This window comes from Pterocles gutturalis, unplaced genomic scaffold, assembly GCF_000699245.1.
Source record: "Pterocles gutturalis isolate BGI_N339 unplaced genomic scaffold, ASM69924v1 scaffold19701, whole genome shotgun sequence".
In the NCBI taxonomy this organism is placed as follows: domain Eukaryota; kingdom Metazoa; phylum Chordata; class Aves; order Pterocliformes; family Pteroclidae; genus Pterocles; species Pterocles gutturalis.
Window position 1 is genome coordinate 65,465 of NW_010105955.1, and position 17,555 is coordinate 83,019.

Genomic DNA, 17,555 nt, shown 5'->3' on the forward strand with positions numbered 1-17,555 from the left:
CCAGCCGGCCCCCGCCGCAGCGGGACTGTCACCTCCCCGAGTGTCCCACGCACCACTGGGCAGCCGGTGAATGGCAAGCGGTAAGCGGGTCCCCCCCTGCACCCTCCCCCGAGGTCACGTCACTTGTGCTCTCGGCCGTGCAGTGCAGGATGATGCTGGAGATGAGACAGGGGCTGCCGAGGCCGGGGATAGCTGCCGGAGGGTTTCCACCGAGGGTTGCAACCTGGGCTTGCAAAAAACCAAAAAAAATCAGAGGAAACACTGATGCATGCTGGCTGGAAGGGGGAGCTGAGAAATACCTCCGCAGGGTTCATTTATTGCTTTGCACTGCCCTGTGTTTGGCTGGGACCTATGCAAATATTGAGCAGGTTTTGGGCAGGGCGCAGTTGGGTCTGTTCCCGGAGGCTGAGCTCTGCCGTGCTGCTCCAGCGGTGAGCCCCGTCTGTGCCTGTGGGTCTGAAGGAACTGGGGAACATTGGTAATTCCCACTTTCCTGCCCAGTTACTCCGGATCCTTCCGAGAGGTCTCTCACTGAGCTCCCCATCCGTGCTTTTTTCTCAAGCAGTGCTGAGATGAGGTCTGCCAGGGGAGATGGTGCTTTTCTGAGTGACCAGGTTCAGTCCCCAGCAAAACCAGCCCCTTAGGCTGGAGCCAGGGATAAAACTGCTGCTCCGGTGGTTCAGGGAGTGACTCCCACTCGCCTGCAGTGTGGGCGATGGGTGACCCCCAGGCTGGTGGGTGGCAGGAGGACAAGGGGACTCTGGGCAGGAGGAGCCCTCCTGTCAGCTGCCTGCAGGGTTCTGTGGCAAGCTTTACATGTTATGGTAGAGAGAGCTCAGACCAGTTACCAAAATCACTGGTTTTGTCCTGGTTTTGTTCTGGTTTTGGCCATGCCTGGGTGAAAGAGTCCTGCTCCAGTTCTCCTCCATCCCTGTCCCCCTGGCCCAGACTCCTGCACACCGGGCAGGGACTGCCAGCCTTGGAAATGGGAAAGGTGATGGAGCTGCCAGCCAGCGCTGGGAGCTGACTCCTGTGTCACACAGCCTGCAGAAGCAGCCACCGCTCCTATGGCGAGGATGTCCTTGTCACGTAGGGAGTAGGAGATTGCCTATCATGGGCCCTCCATGGGGATGCAGGGGATGGAGAGGGGCAAAGACCCCCCACACTGGATACATCAGCCTCCTTGCAAAACCATTGCTGGCCCCAGTGGCAGGGCGGCAGGGGCTTGATCCTGCACCCTTTAGTGCAAATCACTGAATTTGGAGGTGTGTGATCAGAGTCTGATCCCGGCTACCCTGATGCCTGCAGCACACAACTCCGGGGAGCAGGAGACATATTAATCAAACGGGGGCCTGGCTTTCACTGGCAATCGGGCTGCTGTTATCTTGCTCCTGCATGGCCCAGGGAGGTCTTGAAAGGGGATGAAATTGGTTGGGGTCCCTTCCCCTGCTGAGACAGTGTAGAGAGGCCATGGTCTGAATGCAAAGAGGGCCTCCTGCTCCAGTAACAAAAGATGGAGAGGCATTGCCTCTCCTGCTCAAAGCCTTGGTGTCCGCAGACACTTCCAGAGCCTGCCTTTATTGTGTCACTAAAAAAAAAAAAAAAAAAAAGAAAAAAAAAAAAAGGGGGGAGTATAGGAAAAGCAAGTTTACTGATGGGAGAAGCATCCTCTCAAGCATGCAGAGGCTGCAAAACTTTTTCGTTGCAGCAAGAAAAAATTCCAGGTAAAGGCAGTGCGTGCTTTCTTCTCATCTTTCCTTCCCCGCGAGCTCAGCCTTGGCTCATCCCTGCACGGAGCACCCCAGACTGGGGTAACATTATCTAGCATCCCTCTGGCCATGGTACCTCAGCCTGACAGGGACAATACAAACAAGTTTAGCTTCATTTCCTCAGTCTCAGCAGCACTGGGAAGTTGTAATGGGTTGATAATCCTATGTAACATAACCATGGCTACAAGAGGTCGGAGGGCACCATGCCCCATACCATCCTGCCTGGCAACCGTGGGGCAGGGGGATGCAGCCGGAGGCAAAGCCGAGCTGACCACCAGTGGTACCCAACAGAACCATCCCAGCCTGGAACAGAAACATGGGAATGGCTGCGGGGGTTCCAGCAAATGCCTTGCAATGAACTTTTGCTTTTACAGAGCCTGTTAAATTTCTTCAGCTAATAAATTTAAAGGCAGCAAAGTAGGTCACCAAACAGCATGCAGTTTCAGTCCTTACCCAATGGTGTAATTAGCCCTGAAAAGCCACGGCTCCTACCCCATCCTTTCGCCCTCGTTCCCTTATTTTTGCAACTTTCCAAACCAGCCTTTGCCTGCCCCAACCCTGCCAAGCCCTTGGTAGGAGGTGGATGCTGATATTTTCCTAAGTTTTCCGGGGTTCCCATTACACTGTGGAAATTTTTAACGTCATGGAGATTTATTTTTTTCCCCAGGGGAGCTTTGCTAAGGGGGTGGTCTGGAAGCTTCCTCGCCCATAAATAACCATTAACAGAAACATGCAGGAGGTGCCCAATGTGAGCTTGCCCCTTTGGCTGACTCCAAGCAGTTCTTCTACTGAGGACTTACTATGTTGTTCTGATGTACCTGGTGAAAAAAAGTAATAGCACCTTCTCCCTGGCCATAAGTACTGGCCACATGTTATTTATGGTGAGGAGACACAGATTGCGTTAGTATTCTCTGCACAGGGAACAGCAGTGGACCCTAATTGACGTGAAAGGCAGGATGTAAAATAACATCCCAGCGCTGTCTTGTTCTTGATTTCTTATCTTTAAAGGGAATCTGTCGAGAGGGGTTTTTTATTTTTCCTTTTGGTTGTTGTTGTTTGGAAAAAAGTTGGTCTTGCCAATGGAAAGGAATAGGGAACTTATTAGAAACTGTTTATTGCGCCGTCGGTGTATCACCATTAATTAGCTGTTCTCATTGCCCACGCCAGGGAGAAGAAAGTCAATAGAAAGGGCTTGCTAGTGTCAAAATAAAACCCAGACCAGGGTCACAGAGAAAGAGGGAAAACTGGGAGAGAGAAGAGGGTTTTTTTTAACATGAACCTCTGTGGAAGGACAATGCACGGCTCTGGAAGCTGCAATGCAGTTCTTGAATCTTTGACATTTGCCATTTGGGGGAAATTGTGCCATCCTTGCCTGATTTGGATTGCAGAGTTACCCAAGGCATGTTTGAAGTGTTCATGGCATGGGGTTTCGTTTCATCTCTGTGTCAGATTTTGCTTTGGAAAAAAAAAGAAAACAATGAATGCTTTCGCAAAGCAATGCCTTTGGGGTTTTTTTAATTGTTATTATTACTCTTCTAAAACAGTTGCAGAAGTGCTTGAAATGGTCCTTAATTTGAACTGCCAGGAAAATAGTTCAAAATTTGGGAAATGAGGCAAAAGAGACAAATATTGTCAAATGCCTGACCTCTTTTTCAGCTCTTGCTATTAATGGCCGTTATCCCCTGGCCCTGCTGCTTTATGTGAGATTTAGATCCATCATGAACATGAGATTTCATACAAAATCTATCACCATATTAAAAGGAAAAATAGTCTTTCATGCTAGCTGAACTGTTCGCTTTCTATGTGAATAATGTTTTATAACCTTGGGGTGACTGATTGGAACCTCTCCAGTGCTTCTCTTTGATTTGTTTTATGATGGTCTCACTGTCTTTGAGCCATATTTAATATCTCAGTGGGATTATTTTAATTGCCAGTTATCCCAAAAAATACAAATAATCAAACTTTAATTTACTGACAATGACAAAACGCGCAGAGCTGGCTCAGGTTTATTTGGCCATACAATCATTATTTGCAGAGAAACCCAAAGCAGGCTGGCGCGTGTTTGAGAGTGTTAGTCCCTCATCAGCAACTACTGATTTTAAATGAGGATGGGCTTTTGATATGATAGCTCTGCATGGCCAATGTCAGAAGACCCATTGATGGCATGGAGATTACTCACTCTCCTAAAATTAAGTATGAGCCAATATACTTTGCAAATTTAGCCTTAAATACACGTTAAGGGGAGGCGATGAAATCTGTCTTGTTTCTTCACGCTCCTTGCAAGCTGGCGCATTTGGCTGTGAGCTGGAACAATTCACTGTACGCTGGTGACCATGTGCTGGGCTGGTGTGCGCCAAACCAGAGACAATGGGAGCTCTGAGTATCCCATAACCCTGCTCCCACTGTGCTGGGAGTCCCTCGTTGGGAAGGAGCAGGGAGGTTGGGGTTCACGCGGCATGCTCAGGGAAGCCACATGACGGTGGAGCTCTCGTGATGCCATATTCACATGCAATAACCCCCTTTCAGATTTTTACTTATGTAATAGAGAGGTATCACAGAAGGGCAAATAGAGCACAGTTTGTTTGCTCTCCGGGGAAATCGTACTCCAGCAAATTCCTCCAGTCCCCGTAGGATTGCTGTGTTTCAGCACAGACATAGAAGGAGCTTCCACTCCAAGGACTTAAAGCAAGAGACTAAATAAGGTTGAAAAGCACATGAAGCCCTTGAGGTCTTTTAGCAGACTGCAGATTTTGCAATGTTGACTGTTGCCTAAGAGCTCCTAAGTTATTCCTTCGGAATAAGTGCTCCTTTGTGGGGCTGCCTCTCCTTCCCCGTCCCCCCCCACTTTGCACAGTTACTGAATATTTACAACCAACATGATGATGTGCTTGCCGCGGCTCTCCTAATTTGATGTTCCTGCCATGGATTGATCTGATATTTCAAAGTTCTCCCATAATCTGCAATCTTGGTTCTGACAGCTAATTACAGGCACAGGGGCCTGACAATGCCTGTGCTTCGCAATTAGGTGAACCCCCTAAGATCTTGCTAATTGTGGGCCAGCCAGGAGAGCAGGAGCTGCTTTGAGGAGGCTGGAAATGATGTTTGGAGGGTGAAAGTCTAACTAGATTAAACTGGCACAGTCCTCTGAGCCTAGGTGACTTCAAACAGTGTTTCTGTACAGATAGGAATGGTCTGATTGAATGTTTTATCCTTTTCCTTAGGGGAAGACATTTCCTGCACATTATATAAAATGATTATTTTCATGCATTTTTCTCCTCGTTAATCCAGTTAGTTAAAAGTGTTAGAAGTCCGTTACAGGCGATAACTTTAAGAAAACAAGGGTTTATCTAGACAGCTGCTCTTACACTGATTTATTTTGTTTTATGTGTGTGTTCTGTAAGATGCGCTGTGAGCACAGCCCCACTCCCAGGAGCACAGCCTCGCAGCCGGGCTGGTTTTTCCAAGACAAAGCAGAGAAAGAACTGAGTCCTTAAAGAAGAAGCACATGGGGAGAAGTTGTGCATGGCTAGCAGAGGTTAATCTTGATATCAGGCAGGACAATGTTTAAAAGATAATAAAACCGCAGGGTCCCCTCCACTGCAGCAGTTGCCCAGATGTGTCCCCAGGCAGGACACCGCTGGCAGGGACCAGGAAGGGGCTCCTCCTGAACCACCCACAGCCAAGGGTGCCATGGTGTGTATTTTGGAAGGGACATGGCCAGGTTGTTGTTGTCCAAGCAGCTGTATTTACTACAGGCTGAAATTATGGGGGTTGGCCCCTTTCTTTTCCCCTTGCCCCATCTCCTGACCCAGCTTCCCCACCCCTGCATCTCTTGGTCCCTTCACAGCTGGACCCCACATCTGCCGCATCCCAATCCCTGCTACCTCGGTTTCTCCTCTCTCCCTACGCCTGCGATTTGGGTTAGCACCTCCAGAGGACAGGAGCAGTTTGTCACTGGGTGGTCCCACAGCACCTGGCACCACAGGGCCCTGGTCTCAGATTTACCCCGAGATGATCCCAATGAGAGTTGCCGACATGGGGCACAGAGCCATCTGCTCACCCGGGCTGCTGGGAGGAGCGCTCACTCCAGATGTGGAGCAATTATTGAAGCCCCTCATGAGTTTCATGAGCCCTTGTTTCTTGCAAACAGTGCATGAAGACGTGCGGGGAGGCATCCCGGTACCGCAAGGTGGTCTGCGTGGATGAGAACAAGCGGGTGCAGAACAGCGGCTACTGCGACGCCAGCAAACGCCCCCCCGAAATCGAGAGCTGTGGGCTGCCGCCCTGCGAGTACATCTGGATCACTGGGGAGTGGTCGGAGGTGAGTCCCCATCCTCATCCTCATCCCCGTGCAGGGACCATGCCACCCGGCACCGGGCGACACTCTCCTCTCGCCACCGGCCTCGCTGAGATATTGCAACCCAAATCAACAGTGGCAGGGCAGTGCTGCGTGTGCTTTAATTATTATTTTTTTGGTTTGTTTCTGTGTGCAATTTCCCTGCTGGAGAGAAAGGAGCAGGGCTGGGGGAGAAAACCAGGATATTAAAGAGTAAACGCATGCTCAGAGTCCTAGCTAATATCTAGAGGCAATTTTCTTCCTAAGCACATCGCATCCAGCAGACGCCCTCTTTGGTTTTGTGCCACTTTATTTTATTTATTTATTTGATTGCTTTTCTTCCCATCCCCTCCTGGGGAGCTCCAGGGCCCAGTGAGCTGTGCAGGGATCTGGGTGAGCATCCTGGGGGAAAGACGAGCCTGGATGTGACCGTGGGGACATGTCCTTCCTCGGTGCCATCTTTGGCAGGAGCAAGGACCTGGCGTGAGCGAAGGCAGCAGATCCTTGCGGCTGGGAGAGGGTTTGGCAAGGAAAATAGATGAGTTTTCTTTGCGGCAGGCGCTGCATGCAGGAGGACCAGGGCTAATCTCAGGCTGCTTCCTTCTGCAGCGAGTGAAGGATTAGTTTCCACTTGGAGGAACAGCGGAGGGAAATGACGAGGCAGCTGCTGACACAGCACTGATTAAAAAGAGAGAACAAGAAAAGGGAAAAAAGAAAACATGCCAGGATTGAGGGGGAGGAGAGATCAGCCAACCAAGATAGCACAGGATGGAGAAATGTGGAGAGATGAGAATTTCTCAGAGCAGCCTGGTCGCCTGGGTAGTTTCCTAAGAGAAATATCAGGGTGCCCCTTGCCCAGACACCCTCAACCTGCTGCCATTGCCTGTGAATCCCCAGGAACACTCAGGCCCATGAACATGAGGAGGTGGGCTTGCCCAGCTCCTGCTCAGCCTTGTGAAGGCAGAAGCACTGTTTGTCCTCTAATTACAAGGAAAACTTTCCCTTTCTTCCAGTTGCTGCCAAGTACCTGTAATTCAGGGTCAGCCTTGAGTGTTTTCTTTCTCTGTGCATCCCATGGCAAAAAAGAAAAAAAAGGGAAAAAAAGAAAACTCAAATAATAGAGACATTTCTGTGTTCCCAAGGTTCTTCTGCTTCTTTCTTTGCTCTTGGGGAGGGATAACTTGTGCCCGGGAGCCAGCCTGGAGTAGGGGGTCCTGGAGCAGCTGTAGGGGCTGCACAGGGAGGAATTGGGTGCTCAAAGGCAGTGTTGGGTGGCCGTCCACTTGTAGCCGCTCACAATACTCATGGATGGCTTAAATAGTTACTAGTGATCCCTCGGAGCAGCTTGCTGTGTTCCAAGGTGGCAAGCCTGCTTTTCCTCCCCGTTTCAGGCAGTCTTCCCAAAGCGTGCGGTGCTAACAGGCCCTTCCTCTGCCCACAGTGCTCTGTGACGTGTGGGAAGGGATACAAGCAGCGCCTGGTGTCCTGCAGTGAGATTTACACCGGGAAGGACCACTACGAGTACGGGTACCAGAACACGGTCAACTGTCCTGGCACACAGCCGCCCAACATTCAGCCCTGCTACCTTGGGGAGTGCCCCGTCTCGGCATCCTGGCGCGTTGGCAACTGGGGAAGCGTAAGTGTGGCAAACTTCTTTTTTTTAACCCAACAAATTAAGACAAACTTTTTTTTTCTTACAGAGGATGCAGTCCTAAGGTTTGGCAGGGAAATGTTTAAGAGCTACATAAATTAATGCAATTAATACCCTTGTGCAGCAGCCACACCAGTGTATATAGGGCTCCTGCTCCAGACTGAAACCCATCATGTGGGGGAGTCCCAGCAGCCATGAGTGGGGTCATGATCTCCATGAAATTTCAATTGTAGGCAAAATATGTGTCAGTGTTGAGGGTCATGCTGAATGCTTACTCAGAAAATGAGGCCACTGCCAGAAAACAAGGGTTTTTAAAGCCTCATGCTAGGGCAGAGGTAGCGATGGATTAGCTGGCAGCTGGGGTTGATCCTGCTTGCCCATGTGTGTGAGCAAGACTTGGAAACCACCAATAGGCCAAAACACTGGTAATCTGAGCCTTAAAAAGATTTTTCTTTCTTTGTTTTTTTTTTTGTTTTTGTTTTTGTTTTTTTATCCCCCTCCTTACAAATACTGGGACAGGGCAGGGGAAAGAATTTCACCTTTCTGTTGGTTATTTGTGTCAAACTTCTTATGAGGCCTGAACTACAAGACAAAATTTTAGTTAAGGTGGTAACATTTCACTTCTTTGGGCTTCTGACATTCTTTGAAATGTGATGTTTCTCCCATAAATTTGATTTATTAACCCAGATCAGGCATTTGTAGGAATTTGTCAAACCTTTACAAGGCAACAAGGGTCAAGTCAAGCAAAATGTAGTGGAAGTTGTCACAGTAAATGGCAGAGCTGTTTGAAACCTAAGTTCCTCCTGCCCCATAGGAAGCCTCAGATCCTCCCTGCAAGTGAGGGCAAAGGAGTTACAGTGAAGAGATCTGCCTCCATTAATTGGTGTTTTCCCCCAGAATTTCAGTGCGAAATGTCCAACTCATGAATACAACCTCGTTGCGAAGAGTATCCGTTTCAAAGAGCAAGACCTTTCTCCTTGCTTTGGGCTGCTGAACATCCCAGTGACTACCAAGTGCCATGACCCTTCTCATCTCTGGTTTTCAAAGGGATTTAATGTAAAATACCATCACCTTTGATGGACAAAGAGTGTCCTGCTCAGCTCCTTAGTTAAGTTTTCTGGATTTTGATCTGATAAATAGTAAATGCCAAGCTGCAAATACCATGAGCCGTTGAAGACCATCTCTTTCATGGTGTGTTCCTTTAGACTAATACTTTCTAAATAGATGAGCAGCATCATTTTCTTGGCAGCCTAACCTGATATCTGTAGAAAGCCAGATTTTCAGTTCTCAAGTATTGAAAGAACAAGTTGTGGAGGGGGAGCAAGGTGCTCTCACCTCCCATCTCCTGCGCTCAGCAGCAACCAGCCTGGACGAGCTGCTGCTCAGTAGCTCCAGCAGCTTGTGCAATTTCAGCCTTAAGATTGCCCTTCATTTGTGCGGTTTGAGGATGACCCAATGTTTGTGCAGATTTAGGCATTTTTCCAGAGGGTGAGGGGAAAGAAGTCTTGGAGGCTGTGGGGGTTTTTTTGGTGCAATTTGGATAGAAAACAACAGCCCATGTCATGTTTGTTCAGAGGCTCCTGTCAGTCTCAAGCACTGTCTCCGAGCCACCAGGAGAGGATTTCTACCGTTCAGGTCTTCTGGTGAACATTTCCCTCTTGTATGTCCTTCCTAGTGTGAAAAGTAAATTTCACGTGAGCACATGGTTCACATTAACCAATACTGCCTCATCCCATCAAGTGTTTAAGTGCTAAGCGAAGTTCAATAGACTTCTTGAAATAATTAGTGATGGTGATAATAATGAGGGGATTAATAATAAAAGGGATTACTTGTTGGATTAAAATTAAGCCTGTGCTTGAACACTTTGCTGGATTAGGGCCTTTGCTGCTGTTTCTTGGTCACTGGTCCTCTGGAGCCCAGAAACCCTTGAGATAAAAGATGAGTCTCTGTCTCCTGCCTTGTAGTGCTCCGTCACCTGCGGAGTTGGAGTCATGCACCGCTCGGTGCAGTGTTTGACGAACGAAGACCAGCTCAGCAGCTTGTGCCATGCAGATCTGAAACCCGAAGAGAGGAGGACATGCCACAATGTCCATGACTGTAAGTCTGCAGATTTGCACCTTCCTTTGCCTTTCCCATGGCTTGAGCATATGTTCCCATCAGGCTCCTAGAGATGTGCAGTATTTCCAAGCATTGGGAGCCATCCAACTAAGCATTAAGACACTTCAGGGAGACCTCTTAAAAATAAACAACTGGTTTTGGTGCTTTGTATGCCTCACAGTGTTACAGAAGAAATTTTGGTGTACAGTTGCTCAGTGACTACCAGTATTTCTGTTTTGTTTCAGGTGAATTACCGAGGAGTTGCAAAGACGTTAAAAATCTCAAAGGTGTCACAGAAGATGGCGAATATTTCCTTCAAGTCAAAGGAAAGATGTTAAAGGTGCATTTCAGCAACAGATTTATAGTTAATGCATTTCCCAACGGTGAAGGGGACCCTGCGTGTGCTCTTCATTTCCACTCTTAGATTTTCTGCCTTCAGTTTCCTCAGCCAGCCCTTTGCACATGATACCTGACAAAATTCTGGCTTCTCTCTCTCAGGTGTATTGCTCTGGGATGCAAACTGACAGCCCAAAGGAGTATGTGACCCTTGTAAATGGGGATGAAGAGAATTTTTCAGAAGTGTATGGATACAGGTAAGAAATCCCTTAATTCTGAGCTTCGCAATATTTTTGTTTTCCACAGCAATATTTTCCGGTCACGAGTAGAAAGGGTTTTCTTTTGATTTAGGTTGCATAACCCGACTGAATGTCCATATAACGGGAGCAGACGAGAAGACTGCCAGTGTAGGAAAGATTACACAGCAGCTGGGTTTTCCACCTTCAGCAAAGTAAGGCTGGACCTGAACACTATGCAAATAATAAGTGAGTAAAAACAGGGCCTTGCCATCGAAAAAAAAAATGTTTATTTTGCACAAATCTAGCTGTAACTACAAACAAGCAGTAGTGCTCTAGTGAGCAATATTCATGAGCTCTCCTCTTAAAAGCTGCTTTTAAACTTGGTCACCTGCTTGCTGCTTTACATGTAGAGACTGCAACCCGAGTACATCAGAGATGCTCATACTATTTCTCTGTAATATGGGAAAATATTAAGACAGTCACTGGTGCATCTGCTATACAGAATGAATACTTTTGTGCTCCTGGCAGGCCAGTGTATGTTTTGAAGGATTTTATTTCATTTGGTTCCCTACATTCAGACTGGACTCAGGCAGAAAGCCTAACCAGGGAGGAGCTGGCCCCACATGTTACATGCAGACGTGTCAGCAGGGACTCTGCTGGGGTCGGAAAGCTGCTGTGCCAGCGTCGGTGCGGTGGGGAGGCAGAGGACCCTCTGCAGGGTCAGACCATGGGGAGATAACTTGTGTTGAGAGTGATGGAGCCAGGGCCCCATGGATTGGCAGGGGAAGAGGAGGGGGCTGTGGCTGTGCAATAGAAGTGGCACCCTGTCACTCCTGCCAGCATGTGTGGGAGCTGCTGGAGAGAGCCCTCACCATCCCATGGGGTTATGGTTTCAGTCCCCTTGACTCCAGGGATGCTATCCGTTTCCAGCAAATGTTTTACAAATACAACATATTGTTGGGGAGTTCATTCAGTAGACAGGGAGATTTTTTTAGCAAATCAAAATCCTTCCTTGTAAAATGACTCTTCATCTGATGGGGTTTTCTTATCGTTTAATTTTCAAGCCATGAGACCTCCCAGTCTATCAATCTGTAAAAAGCTACTAATAGTCTGTAAAAGCTCCTAGGTAAAGATCTCAAAGGAACCACCCTCGGGGAATTTGATACCAGCTCCCTTTGAATTTCAAAAGGAACTGGGCACCTGCCTCTGTCAGGCAGGAGCTATCTCACATCCCCATCTAAATTGTTACTTCAGATCCCTCCAGAGCAAAATACCCCAATTCCCTTTGAAACCCCGACCCCTGGGCTGGGGCAGCCAGGAGAGCACAGAGATGGTTGTTTGCCTTTGTTTAAAAGGGAGATTTAGGAGCTCCCATGGCCTTCTTGAAAGTGGGGAATTTTCTGGTAGAGAAATAAAACCCAAGTCCATGGGTTTGAGTTTTGTTGTTATTTATACCTAGGCCCTAAATCAGCAATGCACTTAAACTGAGCTGTAAACGCTGAGCGTGTAAGTGTCCTGTTAAATTCAGTGCTCACGTGCTGGGAGCCACATGGGGGATGAATTGGAGGATTTAATATTAAAAAGCCAGCAGTCTTGACTTTCAACATTAATGTATGAAACCAGCTTTAGTGAATTTAAACAGAAGTGAAGAGCATGTTTACATTATATTGTCTCTCTCCCTACATCTTTCTCTCTGTGTTTTTCACCAACTGTTCTCCACAGCCACCGATTTACAGTTTGCACGGACACATGATGGGCGACCTGTTCCTTATGCCACTGCTGGGGACTGCTACAGCGCAGCCAAATGCCCGCAGGTATTTGACAATAGCATTTCATAGGAATTGGTGTCATTTGTTTTGTCCAGGCCCTCTATTAATTACTGCTGATCACATTAACCCATCACTGATGAGTGTCACATTCTCATCTCAGTGGTCAGAAGCTTTGTCCATGCAGAAAGCACTCTCCATTTTTCATACGGGAAAATGTCAAGTTATTAGCAGACCAGCATCGGAACTAAGGGACATTCCCCAGGGCCTCGGACAGTTGACAGTAAAGGAGAAAAGGAAGAAGAAATAAGCTGTGGGAGAAGGGCTGGGCTTTGCATGTGCAGTTGAAGGTAGGGGGATTGGTCCGTGGCAGGGCTTGGTGGAAATGCTGGGCAGGGAGACCAGCAGTGAAGCAGGCCCTTGGGGTGCCCTGGGACCCTGCCTCTGCATTCTGCAGCCTCCTATCTGCAGAAACTGCTGTTTGCAGGGGTGCAGGAAGATCTGTGAGAACCTGCCTGGATGGAGAAGGCAGCGGACGGCAGGATTCCTGCCCAGCCAGCTCAGGGGGAGATACAGTCACAGAATGGTTTGGGTTGGAAGGGACCTTAAAGATCATCTGGGTCTAACCCCTTGCCATGGGCAGGGACACCTCCCACTAGCCCAGGTTGCTCAAAGCCTCATCCAGCCTGGCCTTGAGCATCTCCAGGGATGGTGTCCACGACACAGTTCGCTTTCTGGGCTGCAAGTGCACATTGCTGGCTCATGTTGAGCTTCTCATCAATTGACACCCCCAAGTCCTTCTCTGCGGGGCTGCTCTCAAGCCATTCTCCTCCCAGCCTGTATTTGTGCTTGGGATTGCCCCAACCCAGCTGCAGGACCTTGCACTGGGCCTTGTTGAACTTCATGAGGTTTGCACAGGGACACCTCTCCAGCTTGTCCAAGTCCTTCTGGATGGCATCCCTTCCCTCCTGCGTGTCACCACACAGCTTGGTGTCATTGGCAAACTTGCTGATGCTCAATCCCACTGTCCATGTCACCAACAAAGATGTTGAACAACACTGGTCCCAGTACCGACCTGATGCCTGAGAAGGAGAGGGCTCTTGCAGGGCAAGAACAGGTTGGGTTTCTGCTGCTAGGCCAACAGAGTCCATCAGTCAGAAGGATGGTACCCTCCAGCCACTGTCCTGCCGTCCCCATGCCCTGCTGCTTTTCCCAGCAGCCCAGTGAGACAACTGCTCACTCCACACTGGGGCTGGAAAAACACTGACAAAACAAAGGCAATGCCAGCACATCAGGGCAAATCCAGCCTATCCCAGCACTGTGAGGCTCCTGGCCATGAAAGCACAGAGCTGAGCACAGAGTAAGTCACATCTTCTGTAGCTTCGGGAGGCGATGCAGGATGTCTAGCCCAGGTGCTTGGAAGAAATATGCTTTCTTTAAAGTCTTCAGGATACTAATTAATGCTGTGCTACAGGTGGCATGCTCCATGTCCCCAGCACACCTAGTTTTTGTGGAGCTGGGGGACAGCAAGTGGTATGTTATGGTCCAAGGTATAGGGTAGACCATATTTGCAAAGAGCATTAAGTAGGGAGTCGCAGCAACAGATGGCAGAGGGCAAATCTCTCCATCTCCTTTCCTCCCTTCTTTTGGAGCTGACACTTTTCTCCACAGCTCAGCGGCTTAGGGGTTGACTTCTTACCTTGGGAAGGCTTATGAATGTTAACATCCATCCACCTCATCCAGTTTCCTCCTTGCAGAAAATCAACATTCCCAAGGCAGCAAGTGCAAGGAGCAAAGCTAACAGCCATCTGGTACTGCACAGCTGTGCTGGGCTGGGGGTCAGTGGGGGGGATGTGGCCATAGAATCCCTTCTTGGGTCCGGAAAGAGGCAGGGTTGGGCTCTGCCGTGGGGGTAAGGGGAAGGCTGGGGGGTTCTGTGCTGGATGCAGACATAGCCCTTAATTTTCCACATGTTTTGTGCATTTTGAGACAGGGTGGAATGAAGTGAAGGACATTTTTAAGAAATAAACAAATGAAAGACTTTTGATTTTACTGAAGTCTGGGGGGAAAAAAGAAAAAAAAAAAGAAATTAAAAAAAAAAGAAAAAAGCCCAGTGGAAAATAAGGAAAATAAGGACAAGTGTGCCCTCTCCAGTTGAGGAGGGAGCAGCAGGACCAGCTGCAGCACATCCCTGAGCTGCCTTTCCCATCGGCTGCTAGAGCAGTCAGGCTCCGAAGTTTGCCATGGACAAGCCAAGAATGCCCTCAGCCGGCAAACCTCGAAAAAGCACTGCAAACCCGGGAAAAAAAAGCAGTGAAAAACCAAGATAAAGCCCCTCCTTCCCTGCAGCCACCAACGAGAAGGCAATTCCCAACCCGAGACATGCTGTGATTTGTACAAGATGTGCTAATCACGATGAGAGTGATGGAAAAAATCAGAAGCATTGCCAGCAAGATCCTAGTAGAAAAGTGACCCTGTGGCAAAAGCACGGCATTTTGGGTTAACCAGGCTTGTCTGCTTGTTTTTTAGGGTCGCTTCAGCATAGACCTCTATGGGACAGGGCTGTCCTTAACAGGAACGGCAAAGTGGCTCTCGCAAGGGAATTACGCAGTGTCGGAAATTCAAAAATCCCCAGTAAGTTCTAATTTTAATTAGGGTTATACTTGCTCATAATTTTAATTATGGTTATACCTGCTCATGGGAAGTTTCTAATTGTTGTCTTTCATGGCAACATCTTCCAAGTAGAGACTAAAGAAAATCTGACATCAGAAATTAAGTGTTGTCTGTAACTGTGAGGCGGGGGGGCCCTAGTGGGTTTAACTTGATTTATTGCAATTAATTAATGCGCCTGCTTAACCGTGAGGCTGAAAACACAGAGTGCTGGGGGACAGGCAAATCCTTAATTAGTTGTCTGAGTTGTCCGGCATGGAGTTGGCATCACAGGGCAGGGGGTCAGGGCTGCAGAGCAGGGCTTGACCTGCTGGAGAGGGTCTGGGTGCCAGGCAAGTGCCCTGAGTAGGAATTGTTCCCAAAACATTGCTAATAAAGTGTGGAGGACATGGACCTTCCTGCTTGTCTGGGTTTGTCTCTTTGGGAGAGACCAGAGTCCCCCAAGCTCCGGTGGGCTGGGGCTGCCCAGCACTGCGCCCTGGGGCACCGTCCCCTGCAGCTGCCAAATTTGAACTTGTGCAGCTTAATTTTCCTGCCTGTTAACACCTCCATCATCGTGTGCCTTCACACTTTTGCTCCTGTGTCATGTTCTGAAATGGAGAAACCCCAGATCACTTTTTTGCCTGTTGCTTTACGTGGGTTATCCTGATTGCCCTGTCAAAACTCTCCTAAGGAGGTCAGCGTAATCCTTTAACAAAAAGCAGTTTGTAAAATATCCTCTCCTGTACACTTTCAGTCTCCTGGCTCTGGCGAGCCCCTCAAGCCCTTGAGCATTGTCGGTGCTGGGGCTCTTAAAGCAGAATTAAATGCTACTGGTCCAACCATGCTGCAGCAAAGCATCCTCCAGTACAGGGAGAAGAGGACAAGCACAGACCCATATGTTAGTTCTAGCAGGTGCTTCACTATTCTCCCCTTCTGAAAGGAGAAGCCCGTACAGACAACTTCAGGGTTGCAGAGAGCAGACACCATCACGGCTGGCAGAACTGCAACAAACTTTAAAGGACAGGGGATCTAAGATCCCTTACCTCCATCACCCGGTGGCATCTGTCAAGCACTGTTCCAGGGGTGTAATTGCCCACAGGAGCAGAAGAAAGGCAGGCATAGTGAGAAGAGATGATAGCAGCCTGCTGCAATCACAGATCAATGATGTCAAGGGCAGGATGGAGCTCGTTTAAAAATAAATGCTTTGTGCAAGCTTCTCCTGCACTTAAGTCCAATTCTTTGGTAATTGAGGGTTGAATTCCCCTCAAGGACTGTCTGTCCATTGTAATGACCAAGAGGCGAAACTCTGCAGAGGTGGGATAAGGAAGGCCAGATCACAGTCACAGAACTGTTTGGGTTGGAAAGGACCTGAAAGATCATCTAGTTGCAACCCCCTGCCCTGGGCAGGGACACCTCCCACTAGAAGGAGGTGTTAATCTCCTGGCTCAAGACCAGAGTTGCACCATGCTTGCCGGGCTCTCCTGGAGACCAGGCCAACCCCAGGACCACTGCGTGTCTTCCGTTGTCTCTTCTGGCTGTGGACGTGCAGAGCTGAGGGGGAGCAGCACCTCAGCAAGTGACATAGCCTCACCCCATCGCTTGCCCTCCCATCTTGGCTCTGGAGCTGCCCCAGGCCTTTCCCTTTCAAATGGATGTTTCTCGGTATTGCCTGCAAATATCCTTCCCGTGCCCTTCATATCTGAAGGTGCTGTTGTTGCCTAGATGTGGTTTTTCTCTTGCATGATCCAAGTTTCCCACTCTTTACCGTTATTACCTCTGGGGCAAATTGGAGAAAGCAGATACCCTTGAGATATCCCTCCAAATGGCCTTCTCCCTGGGCATCTCCCAATGTAATACATCAAAACTACTCTTTCTCATTTGTGTTCACCATCTGACCTGGCAGCACTAAAGGGAATTGCACTTAAATATGTTTAAATAGAAGGGTGATTTCATAGATTGATTTAGGCATAATTTGTTTTCCTTCCAAGACATTTTCTATTAGAAACCCTGGCTAGAATAACCTGAATCTGGCCCTACCACAGCATGGAGTTCCTGAGCCCTTATATGAGATGTCATTTCTGATTTTGCCTGCAGGATGGTACCAAAGTAGTAGGAAAATGTGGCGGTTACTGTGGGAAATGTACTCCATCATCTGGAACAGGCCTCGACGTTCAGGTGTTATAGCGATGGTGAGTTCCCAGCTGCTTCTGCATGAAGGGAAATCTTCCCAAAAAACGTCCTGAAGGAGCAGATCAGGCTATGCTTGCAAAAGCACTCGTGCATTGAGTGCATCGGTGACAGCCACCACCCCAGGCAGCATCTGGGGAGCGATGGGATCCAGTGTTCCCAGTCCCTGCTTCCCCCAGTAACACTCCCAACTGGAAACGCACTTCCCAGCTCTGACACCTGCTTTGGCCCCTATCTTGTGCCAATCTGCCTAGTTACAGGTTTCAGAGGTGAAGATGATGGTCTGACTCTAACGTGTCCCTTGTCTGTATTTTCCAGGTTCTCTGAGAGCAGCCAGCGGAGATGAGACGGATGAAGGATAGCGATGCAATACCTCTGCCTTCCACTTTTTTATCTGTTTATGTGTGTATATAGATCGCATATTCTTAATGTACAGTATAATATTTATGTTTGAATTATTTATTTTGATTTAATATTTTTGTACGTTAAAATCATTATATTAAGGCTGCTTTTACTATTTTT

The 17,555-nt window shown here is 48.4% G+C and overlaps 1 protein-coding gene across 1 annotated transcript in view; it reads left to right on the forward strand.

Annotated features, from left to right (window-relative positions):
• ADAMTS9 (ADAM metallopeptidase with thrombospondin type 1 motif, 9) overlaps positions 1 to 17,030 on the forward strand; it is a gene marked incomplete at its 5' end in the record, with an annotated part of 81,673 nt that extends 64,643 nt beyond the window's left edge. The window contains 10 exons of the mRNA XM_010087595.1: positions 21 to 80; positions 5,920 to 6,090; positions 7,547 to 7,741; positions 9,721 to 9,853; positions 10,099 to 10,193; positions 10,352 to 10,446; positions 10,541 to 10,674; positions 12,151 to 12,242; positions 14,724 to 14,828; positions 16,941 to 17,030. Of these exons, the coding sequence (XP_010085897.1) occupies positions 21 to 80; positions 5,920 to 6,090; positions 7,547 to 7,741; positions 9,721 to 9,853; positions 10,099 to 10,193; positions 10,352 to 10,446; positions 10,541 to 10,674; positions 12,151 to 12,242; positions 14,724 to 14,828; positions 16,941 to 17,030 (1,170 nt within the window). The remainder of the gene's footprint in view (positions 1 to 20; positions 81 to 5,919; positions 6,091 to 7,546; positions 7,742 to 9,720; positions 9,854 to 10,098; positions 10,194 to 10,351; positions 10,447 to 10,540; positions 10,675 to 12,150; positions 12,243 to 14,723; positions 14,829 to 16,940) is intronic.
• Positions 17,031 to 17,555: the final 525 nt, after the last annotated feature.